Source organism: Manis javanica, chromosome 2 (genome assembly GCF_040802235.1).
Source record: "Manis javanica isolate MJ-LG chromosome 2, MJ_LKY, whole genome shotgun sequence".
Classification (NCBI taxonomy): Eukaryota; Metazoa; Chordata; class Mammalia; order Pholidota; family Manidae; genus Manis; species Manis javanica.
Window position 1 is genome coordinate 105,132,075 of NC_133157.1, and position 12,028 is coordinate 105,144,102.

General features: G+C 41.3%; 1 protein-coding gene across 8 annotated transcripts in view; it reads left to right on the forward strand.

The window, feature by feature from the left end:
- The window catches only part of LOC118967005 (serine/threonine-protein kinase greatwall-like), a 39,125-nt gene extending 30,284 nt beyond the window's left edge, over window positions 1-8,841 (forward strand). For 2 of the 8 annotated variants that reach the window (XM_073229036.1, XM_073229038.1), the window contains 3 exons: window positions 11-152; window positions 4,965-5,078; window positions 5,166-8,841. In XM_073229036.1, coding sequence (XP_073085137.1) covers window positions 11-152; window positions 4,965-5,078; window positions 5,166-5,284 — 375 coding nt within the window. In that variant the 3' untranslated portion in view covers window positions 5,285-8,841. The remainder of the gene's footprint in view (window positions 1-10; window positions 153-4,964; window positions 5,079-5,165) is intronic. The other 6 variants (XM_073229039.1, XM_073229040.1, XM_073229041.1 and 3 more) reach the window with 6 other exon arrangements.
- Window positions 8,842-12,028: the final 3,187 nt, after the last annotated feature.

Genomic DNA, 12,028 nt, shown 5'->3' on the forward strand with positions numbered 1-12,028 from the left:
TTTGAATTAGAAGACCCCAAATCAAATCAAGTTAGGAACTCCATTCCGAACCCCGAAGAGTGTGAGAAGAGGGGCAGCCCCAGTAGATGATGGGCGAATCCTAGGGACCCCAGACTACCTGGCACCTGAGCTGTTACTCGGCAGGGCCCACGGTAAGGCATGTGTGTCCTGAGTTTTTAAGTATTTGCTGTCACTACACTTGTTTTTTTTTTTGAGGTAAAATTGTTTTATATTTATTTGGTACTCAGACTACCTAAAGTAAAAGAAAATGGAACTTGTGGACTACTGTTCTCTCATGTATATGGCAGTTATTATGGGAAAAGAAAACAGGCAGCCATTTGTTTTTTCCCTTCTGGTTCAGTCTCAGTGATGCAGAAAGGCCCCACCTTCTACCTGCTCTGTTATCTTTGTCCTAATTGTGTTCTCAGGTCTGCTCTACTTTGGGCTCCTGCAGACAAAGTTGGGCCAAATTTGGATTTGGTCTGCAGAACCTTTTCCTGTTTAGAGCTTACCCTCACTTTCACCCTCACCAGCAGGGCTGAGCCTGAAATGAGCCGTCATTTCAAATGCAGCATAGGAATAAAAGGATGGCCTTTTCACCTGCCTTCTTTCCCCCCCTCACTCTGAAGAATTGTCCCTGCCCACATTCTGAACCGAGCTGTATTGGTTTCCTAGGGCCTACTGTAACAAAGTAGGACACGCTGGGTGGGTCAGCACAACAGAAATGTATTGCCTGACCGTCCTGGAACCTGGAGGTCTGAAATCAAGGTGCCCACAGGACCGTGCTCCCTTTGAAGGCTGCAGGGGAATCCTTCCTTGCCTCTCCCTGGCTTCCGGTGGTTTGCCAGGGATCTTGGCATCCTTGGCTAGCAGATGCACCGCCCCGTGCCCCTCTGCACACAGCGCTCCCCGTGTGTCTCTCTGGTTGCGTGGCTGTGTTCTTACCCGGCCACCAGGCGTATTGGCCCAGGGCCCTGGCCCCCCTCCAGTAGGACCTCATCCTAACCTAATGAGGTACATTTGCAAGGCTCCTGTTTCCAACTGCCACGTTCAGAGGACCCCAGGGTTAGATAGAATCCACCTGCTTTTTTCAGGGAGACACAATTCACCCCGTCAGGAACTCTTCTTCCCTGTTATTCCCCTTGTCTTTGGGCTCCTTTGGTGGCCATCTCTCTCATCTTTCCCTCCCCATTACCCACACATTCTGTTTTCCTTTGCTGCCTTTCCTTTTTAGCCAGAAAATAAGTTTCTACTTGTCCTCCCTTCACCACCTAACCTCTCCAAGGTTATCTATTCTCTTTGCCTGATGATTTTGGCTCTGGCAGTCCTGTTGTTACCATTTCGTGAAAACGATTGTATCAGTAACAGTCACCGGTGGTGTCCTCAGGGTCATGTCGGCCAACTGCTTCCCAGCCTCATTCCTCTTAGCCCTGCAGCTCTCCTCAGCTCCAGCTCCTCCCTGCTCTCTGCGAAACACCCACGTTCAAGATCCTGCCCTCTGCTCTCTGCGAAACACCCACGTTCAAGATCCTGCCCTCTGCCTTTTTTCCCTACACCTGCTCCCTGTTAATCTCATCACTCCCGTGGCGCCACTTGTCACATCTCTGGATGGTGCCCAGATATCTACCTCTAATGCTGACTTGCTGACTTCCTCCAGGCAGCAGTGTTCTGGGCACTGGGATACTGAGCGTCGGGACTGCACTGGTTGTGTCTAGCTTGCGCCTCTCACAATTTCACCATCTTTGTAGTGACACAGACATTGTCCCTTCATTTGGGCATTTAAGTCACGTCAGTTACAGCTCTTCAGTGTCTGTCCTCACCGTGTTACCTCTGCCACATGCTCCATAGGAAACTCACCTTTCCTTTTCATTAATTTAACAGCTTGCTTTCTGGCCCCTCAATGTCATTTTACTGTCTGTAAGCACTGCCACCAATTTGTCCTCTTAATATGTAACATGGTTCATGCTGCTTCCCTCCTTGAAACACCACGGAGGCTCCTTCCTACCCGCGAAATGAAGTCCAGATTACTGGCGTTGGCATCTGCGGCTTAGCTCTTACACCAGCCTCGTCTCTCAAAGAAGCTCTTTACAGACTTCCCATTCCACTTTTTAGACACATCTAGTTTCAGATTTTCTTTACTGTGCACACATATACTTTGTTTAGAAAAGCCAGTCCCCAGTCGTCTTCCTGTCAGATTTCTCCTCATCTCCTCATCAGTTCAAATGCCACCTGTTCCATAAAGCATGCCTTGATCAATTATGGAGAATTAGTTATTCACTTCCATACTTTATTAAGACTCAAAAAATTTACATCATTCTACCTATAATTAGTTGTTATATTTTTCCCTCTACAAAAGCTTAAGAAAATTTCTTAAGACTATACTGAGTTTTCCTTCTGCTTAGCACGCAGGAGAACTCCTTGGCAGCACTCACTAAGCCTTGTGAATAATCTGCAGTGTTGAAAGTTGACACCTTTAATACTCACCTTTCTGTATTAGCCAAAACAAGTAGGGTCCTCTGGGCACGTAACTGATTTTTGTCCAGTGTCCCTTTTGCCAAGTCCCAGACTTGCCAACTCATTTCCTTTGTATTATAATTTCCATTTCTCTAACATAGATACAGTGTGAAAATAAGATTCAGATTTAAAGATTTACTTTACAGCACCTTGTTACTGTTCTAGGGGGACATCCAGTTACCTCAGCTATCCAGTGGTGTATTTTTTAATTTTTATATTCTGTAAAAGTAATTTGATACATAGCTTCTAAAACAAAAAGAATGCAAAGAAACTTAGAGTAAAAGTTTAGAAAGCAAAAACAAAAACAGTTCCCTCCTTGCTATGTCTTACCCCAAACGCCAGGCCCGAGGGACAGTCTCTTCAGTTCTTCTCTTTCTTCGGTTGACCTACTTGTAAAGATCGTGCGGAGACTTCTGACGCCTTTGCTGGTGCTCTGCCTCAGCCAAGCGGACTGAGGAACTCTGGCCTGAGTTTCCCATAGCTTCTTGTGTATGTACATGTCTGTCTCGTCTCTCTTAACACTGTACTGAAGTTATCTGTACTGTCTCAGAGTAGGCCGTTTGTTCCTTGGGGAAAGCTCTTTGTGTCCTCATCTTTGTAATCCCTTACATCTGGCATAACACCTAGTGTCCAGTTCAATGGGTGGTGTGACAGTGAACTCATCATGTTAGTACGGTGTACCTAACTGCTGTCAATGCAGGATTTCTGGCTTCCGGTGAGTGAGCATCTCCCTAAAATAATATTGCAAAGCACATTAAACTGAGCAAAGTGTAACCAGATCACATTGCATAAAAAGCTTTTTCCCTTTCAACTCACTCATGAAATACAAAAATGAGTATCTTATGTCTTCTGAGCAGAAAGACATCCAGAGAAGTTGTTCTTCTCTGTGAAAACAAATACAGGCAATGTAGCAATTCTTTATAGCATTTAAAGGTAGCAGAGAATGAAGATACAGCAGTTTTTATTGCAGCCTAGGAAATAGGCTTGATAAAAATGTTAAAATCAGCAGCTACAAAAGGGCTTGATTTTTCCGAACCATTTTGTTCCATTATTATTAGAAAATAGCAGGTAAAACAATATCAATATACAAATTACAGAAGTGGGTTTTGAACTAGAAAACCAGTAGTATAAGACAAGTTTGTTCTATTTCTCTGGCTAATGATATTTATTTGTTATGATTTACCACAATATGTGATCTTATTAGACTTTGACTCAAGTGTATGAGTGTGTCTGACAGATCCTTGGAGAAATCGTGTATGTTATTGACATACATACACTTTGGCTGAGCTTGGAAAAGGGTCCTAATTTCTAACATACGTAAAATAAATACAAATGTTTTTGTCCTGATTTCTTCCTACTTTTTTGTTATGTGGTTATATTATCTAATCCAGTGGGATAACTCTTTCTCAGTGCTGCTTTAAAGGTCTACTAACTGAAGTGGTTCATATGTTCTTATACTGATTACTCTAGTAATAGAAGCCTATAGACTATTGCATCTTGTGTTTCTTAGGGAGGATGGGAAAAGGTACTCTAAATGCATGAATTCTTTTTCCTAATGGCATATTTCACAATGCAGATTCCAAACTTTAAAACTACCTATTTTAAAAATGGAATGGTGGCAGCTGGTTAACCACAGTCATGGATTTTGTGAAATTCATTTTAAAGACTAATTTTCAGGAAATTGTAGTACTAGACTGGAATTCCTATTCTAATTTATATTGAAGCTAATCATTTTTAGACTGAAATTAACCTTTGCTTAGGAAACACTTCACTCATAGAACTAAATGAAAGCATAAACCAGATTATAAGGTCATATTTAAAATAATTGTTTAAACATCTTTGTATATAAAGGATACTTCCAATAAAGATTTTATTTAGAAATCCGTTTTACTATTAAGACCTATCTCCTAGTTACCTCCTCAAACCATAGTTTAAGTGAATATTTTTTGTTAAATGAAGTTGTCCATATTCCTAAAATGAGCAAAGCTACACTAAAACAGTGTAAGGCTTTCCCTAAGTTACCACGTATCCTCCAATTAGGATAGATGTTCCTACCTCATCTCATACCTTTGTGAACAAGCAGTGTACAGAGTCATCTAAACGTTACTGTTTCCTGACTTGAAATTGAGAAGTCTTGTATTTTATAGAAGAGTCTGTAGATTAAGTACATTCCTTGATTATCTTTTAGGATTTAGAATAAGTAAGCATAATATCACAGGTTATTATAATAAGTGATAAAAGATAGCTCTAACTTTTCTTTAACCAGCTGTGTAAATGCTAAATGTGTTGGAAAACAGAGAAGGGAAGTAATTGCCACATTACTTAAAGGAAGGTCATTTGGCTTTTTGAACGTTATGAAGCTAGAAGAAAGTCTGAGGGAATGAATGCCTTGATCAAACGTTTGTAGAAAATGCTTGCAAGCTCAGCTACTTCTTCCTCTTAAATTCCAGGTCCTGCAGTGGACTGGTGGGCACTTGGAGTTTGCTTGTTTGAGTTTCTAACAGGAATTCCCCCTTTCAATGATGAAACACCACAACAAGTGTTCCAGAATATTCTCAAAAGAGGTGATTCCTTTTCTGTTAAGATAGGTTCTTTTACCTCTGTGTATTATTGTCCTGAGCACTGGTTAACAAGCTTATTTGTATTTGTAGATATCCCTTGGCCTGCAGATGAAGAAAAGTTATCTGAAAATGCTCAGAGTGCAGTAGAAATACTTTTAACCATTGATGATACAATGAGAGCTGGAATTAAAGGTAATGTTTTGTGTTGAAATGAACCCTTTATTTACCCTTGATTTGTTTCAAGGGGTGAATATTAATAATGGTATCATGTACTAGTACAGTACTACAGATGTCTGACTGCAAAATTGGCTAAAAAATTTTTCAGTTTATTTTTTCCCTCTAGGTATACACTGATATACTTGCCCTTATTCTGCATTAAAATGGGATTTACTGCGGTCAGGTTGTGATATTCACTCATTGAATTTTATTAATCCCAAGCAGGGACCTGAAACAATCTTATCTTGTCAGTGTCTTAGGTTTTTCAAAGCCAGATAAAATTAACCATTGACAAATACAGCAAATGTTTTTATCACAACTCTTTTTTCTAATTTTTTACTGCTTCATTTCTGATGCCATTATTGGTTGACACATACATCAAGTGCCAGGTTGTCTTAAATAAGACAAATTTGGTACATTGTGACCCATTCAGTGATTTTTTCCAATGCAGGGGGTACATAAAACTCCAGTTTTGAAACGAGTGAATCTCATTAGCAGCTGCCTTAAAATCCTTTTTCTAACAAGACATATAGAGAGACAAATAAGCATTGTCGTAAATATATTCCATGTGAAGTAGAAATGATTTTGTACATACAGAAAAATGAGCTTTCGCTGTGTGTCACTTGCATCAGCTTCAAGGTGTTCCCTCTAGTAAGATCCAGTTTAGTGATTTACTTAACAGATCCCACAGAATGACTGCTAGGTGTCAGGCAGTGTTGCTGTGGGCGTATCCTAGAGATGAGCCGACTCAAATCCCTGTGCTCCCAGAACTGTCTTTCTAGTAGGAAGACTTTAGTTAACAAATACTACCATGACCTACTGCCACCTACTGGTGAGTACTATGAAAAAAGAAAACGGGTCAGAGGATGTGAAGCGGTGGCATGAGAGTTTTGACAGGGAATGGTCAGGAATCTGGGCAGAGTAGAATTTGAGGAAAAAAGCCTGTATTAAGTCAGAGTGCAGACATTTGAAAACTCAGCTCTAAAAATTACATTAGAAGAGTGGTCCTCAAGTGGCATGGTTTTGCTCCCCAAAGGACAGTTGGCATTGTCTACAGACTTTTGGTTGTCACAGCTGTTGGTGGCACCTAGTAGGTAGCGGCCAGGGATTCTGCTCAGCATTCTGCTATGCACAGGACGGGCCCAAAGCAAATGGTCGTCCAGGCCCAAGTGTCCGTTGTGCCCACGCTGAGAATCTGTTGCTTAGAGAATGGCTCTAATGTACTATCGTTTGCTCAAAGTAAGTAGAGACAGAAGAAATGCATTCTTACCAATGACCTGGGATTTGTTTGTTTAATGAACAGTTTACAGAGTGAACCAGATACTAGGGGCATTCTTCAGTTAATAAACAGTTGGTCCAGCGACTATTTAGTTCATCTTAAACTAGAATTAAAATTCCTTTGTGAGTTCAGTTTAAGTAAACGGTTATGATGAGGGTCATTGAACATCACATCACATTGAGGTATCACACTTTTTAGAGTCACTGGTCACTGGTATGAGTAACTCTAAAGTAATCCATGCTCAGTTTCTTATTTTGAACAATTAGGAGACAGATTCTCTGGATTTAAATTATTTTTGCTATTTGATCATTTATCACGACCAGTCTTTTAGTTGAGGGAAGAACCAAGTTGTGAACATTGGTTGCCAACCTGTCACCCCCAATACATAATTCTTCCCTGCCTGTGTAGTCTTCTCTCAATATAATCTGTAAATTTTATTGTGTTTTTTTGTGGGGTTTTTTTCGAAATTAATGCTTTAATCGTCACTTAATATGTTGCCAATGTATTTATCATTGTCTTGTGAAGTGAAGGGTTGAGGACAGAAGAGCTTATGTCTAGCAACTAAATATCACATATGATCAAAAGAGTGTATTTTCATTTACCAGGTGGAAGGAAATAGGAAAGATGCCAGGTACTGAACATGTAGTTAAACAGGTGAGCAGAGGTGAGGTCTTTTAAGTGTAGCCAGACTGCTGAATAGTCAGTGTGTCACAGAACCACAAGTGCATGAAGCCGCAGAAGCCAGAGACCCATGAAGAGCCTGTGTCAGAGGAGTCCTCAGTGCATGTGCTGAGCTCACCGTGAAGAAGGATGGAGCAAAGGGAAGGCGGCAGGGTAGGGGACGAATTTCCTACTAACGTTCTCTAGGGCAATAGATAGCGCTAAGGATTGCAGAGATGCAAAGGTGTGTCAAGGCCTTGGAATGAGAAATGGGACATTTATCCTGGAAGATCAGTGGTGTGGAGGCTCTATGGGGGAGCAGAAAGTGAGCCAAGCTCTCTTCTACCTCAAGTCAGGGACTGTGTGAGAAAATAGAGGCATTGAGAAAGCTACACTTCTCTTAAGGCAGATCGTTCATTCGTTTGACAAATACAGACCAGGCACCTGTCATGTGCCAAGTGATACACAGAATGACTGACAAGTGTGTGTGCTGTTGTGAAATATGTGGTTGAATACAGAGACATTAAATAAATGTCTGTGATGCTGGCATATTAATACAGTAGGGCGAGATACATGAGTTGCTCTCTTGCTAATTCCTGTAGAACATTAATTACTTAGGTGATATTGTCATAATGTGGCTTTGTTTTGTATTTTTCCGAAGACCTAATACATCATCCTCTCTTCAGTGATGTAGACTGGGAAAATCTGCAGCATCAAACTATGCCTTTCATACCCCAGCCAGATGATGAAACAGATACATCCTATTTCGAAGCCAGGAATAATGCTCAGCACCTGACCGTATCTGGATTCAGTCTATAACACATACATTTTTCCCTGTAATCTAACCTGTCTTATTGAATAAGCTAGCAAGCTTACATACTCCGTAATACTAGATTAATCTAAGAGAAGAATATCATTAATTTGTCTGGATCAGTGAAATTTTAATGTAACAACTTCCACAGAGTTAAAAGGCTATCAAGAATATAACCAGTAAGTTATCTTGCTCTCAGAACTGTATATAGGCTTCCAAAGCTATTTTCATCTTATTTTGGTACTGCACTTTATGGAAATTAATATATCAATAAAAGTAAAATGATACCACCTGTTAGAGAAAGCGTGACCTTGAGCTTGATTTTCTTTCACTTCTGTTGATTTCAGTCAACCCTTCAGTTTAGTGTTAAAAGAACAAAATCATATGGTTTTATTTTAATATAATGTGTACGATAGCCACGAGGGCGGTCATTGAAGGCTGCAATTGTGATTTCCAGCTCAAAACTGTGACTGGAAAATGCCATTACTCAGAAGTGTAACTCTTTTGGGGAATGAGGAATAAACAGAGGACTAAGGTTTAGGTTCCTTTACTACAAATATAGTTTTGTGGCCTTGACTGCTCTGTGCTTTCTCTGCAATAGCTGCTTGTTTAACATAGTACAGGGAAGCTTCTGTATGATGTGCTGTAGCAATTTGAACAGCTTGTTCAATTTTAATGAAAAATGTAATGGCTTACATCTTTAAAATAATTCATCTAGAACATGCAGCATTACTAGAGACAGCCTGATCCTTAGCAAAAAAAATAATTTGCTTAAATGAATAAATTGTACCATACATCAAGTATATGGTCTGTCAACATCATTCTTTTATATATACACAGTAAGATTCGGCTCCATGGCTCCCATCTGGAATTCACTGAGGCTTTCAGCATTTTTACCCTCCAAAGGAACAACGTTCAAATGTAAATTTCCTGCAAATCTATTAAATACTATTCTCGCTTTGGCAGATACCTTAATGGGACTGTCCAGGACACCAACCTTATCAGGCACTTGCAACATTACTAAATAATTGGGTGAAATGGACAGTGAGCGAGCCTATTCCCAGTACAAGAACCATAAGTGGAAAAATGAAAAAGTTTGCAGTTAAACAGACCTAAGTCTGCCTCAGTAGTCACCTGGAATGCTGTGTACTGTAAGGGTGTTTACAGGGAGCAAGCGACTTACTAACTAAACTTAAACCCTTAATACACCAGCCAAGCTGTGGGTTCAGACACTTGCTAAGGAAAACCTGCGACAGAGTAATTACAGCAGAAAATGGGACTGATCCTGAGAGCTGTGTCTGCGTGTGGATAAGCATAAGCCTTTAAAGAGCACTCACTGCTTCTGCCAGTAGGAATCTATGCATCTGTTGTGTTACACAATTTTTATTAACAGAAAATAATTTTCTCCCACCTCCACTAAATGTTAAATAACTACAGAAAATATGTTTGAAGAGGCAGCTATTTATACTGGTGTACCTGTCAGAATTAAACAGGATGAAGTACATAGCTCACATAAAAGGGGTTTCATAAGTGATCATTATTTGAACCCTAAGTACTCTGCTACTTCTTAGCATATTTATCTTAATTTGGGGTTTGCGAAATGGGTCACTACATAAAACCTTGCCATTATTCTCCAAAAGCATCCTGAAGGACATTCTGGTCTGGTCACTCAGTTTGCCAGAAAGACCTGATTGTTAACCAATTACAAACATGCTGAGTCCAAAAGGTTGTGCAAACATTTACTGTCTCCACCAGGTCTCCTTTCAGTTCATACCAAACCAGCCATGTATGGGTCATTCTTGTAACTGTGTGGAAAATGTACTGGCCAGGGCAGTATTTGAAAGAGGGAAACTGTAGAAAGCTATTGAACCAGCCCACCTGGATTCTCGATATATTTTAGGGGTAGAATCAATGGTACTTCCTGATGGATGGTAGGAGGAGGATGATAGGACTGGAGGAACCAAGTCTGACACCTAGTTTCTGACTTGAGCAACTGGGTCAATAGTGGTGCTATACCCTGAAAATGAGGGGCAGGATTGGTGGGCACATTAAGTTTAATATGTCTGTGAGACATCCAAATAAAGAATTCAAGAACCCAGTTAGACTTCTAGATAGCGATGGTGAATTTGAATACATACAGCTTTCTTTAGACTAAGAAACCCCTCTAAAAAGGGTGGCATTTTTTAAGACAAACCAACATGGTAGCTTTACAGTGTGTCTGCAAATTTTGTGGCATTATTTCCACAAGTGGAATCTAATTCCCATTCTCTTGCATGTGGACCAGCCTTACTGACTTGCTTCTAATGGAGAAAATGGTAGAAGTGACTGCACAGGTTAGAAAGGGGAACACAGCTTCTGCCTGGCTCTCTCCTGGGACGTGCACCTCGGGAGCCTGAGCTGACATGTCAGAAGCCCTGCTAGTCTGAAGCCACCATACTGGAAAGACTACGGAGAAGACACATACACAGAGATGCCCTTGGAACCCCAGCTATGTCAGCCTCCAGTTGGCCTCCACGAAGATACTGCCGGGCATGAGTTGGGCGTGCATTCAGATGGCTCCAGACCCCATCCTGCATCGACACATACCGTGGAGCCCTGCTGTGCCCTGTCCAAACTCTGGACCCGCACAATCCATGAGCACAATAAATGGCTAGTTCATGCCACCAAGTTTTGGGGTAACTTGTTATCCAGCCAGAGTAACTGGAACAATCCACACACAGTGAGAATGAAGAGGACACACAGCAGAGTTGTGGGAGGTGGTGAATGATGGGGGAGTAGTGAAAAACCTAGGAAAGGAAATCATGAGTGAGTCTTGGAGAGTGCCAAAAGTCGATCCGATTCACAGTGAACGGCGTCCCAAGGCTCAGTCTCAGGCGTGGATGCCAGAACATCTCAGAGAGTGAAAGGGACTAAAATACTTGAATTCCAGTCACAAAGCAGATTCCCAGGCCCCTCCCCAACTGCACACACCCTCTGACTGCCCCTCTCCGACTCCTGCCAAATACTGGACTATTTTTTCTCTGTATAGGGTAGGCAGAAGGGATTCCAGCCACAGGTGAAGGCAGGGTACTGTGCTGCAGACCTTCGATTTGCCCCTCCAGAGCCTGCACTCAGTCCCGAGAATCAAGAGCTCTCTATACAAGTCAGGACTCTGGCTGCAAGTGTCAGAAACCTAACTTACACTACCTTAACTAAGAAGGGAAATTTGTTAACCCATGTGAACAAACTGTATAAAGAGATGGGTAGGGTTTTCAGAGTTAACTGGATTAAGGGACCTGAAACCAGTGTTTCTGACTCGGCTAAATTCCTAGGTCTCGATGTTGTCCTTATTATCTAAGATTCCTCCAAGTGGCAGGATGTGTGTCCCCAGAATCTCTAACTTGGTAACCTTACAGGCTATAATTCAGAGAGAAAGAAAATGCAATAATGAGATACCGCTGCATACCCATCCACATGGCTGAACTCCAAAATACTGACAAACCAAATGCTGACAAGACTGGACAAGAACTCTCATTACTGGTGGGAATGCAGAGCAACACAGCCACTCTGGAAGACCTTGGCAAGTTGCTCATAAAACACATTCCAGCAATTACGCTCTTTGGTGTTTACCCAAATGAGTTGAAAACTCGATCACACAGAAACCTGCACCCAAGTGTTTATAGCAGCTTAACTGCTATAATTTGGAAGCAACCAAGATATCCTTCAATAGATAAATGGATAAACTGTGGTACATCCATGCAATAAAATATCCAGTGTAAAAAAGAGATAAGCCTAAACCAGGAGTCAGCAAACTATACCCCTTGGGCCAAATCTGGCTCCCTACTTGTTTTTTAAGTGATGCTTTTTGAAACACAGCCATAAAAAATAAAAAAAGAAGTGAGCTTCAAAACTGAAGGAACAAAACAGCAACAGACTCACAGACTCCAAGAAGGGACTAGCGGTTACCAAAGGGGAGGGGACGGGAGGGAGAAGGGAACTGAGGAGTAT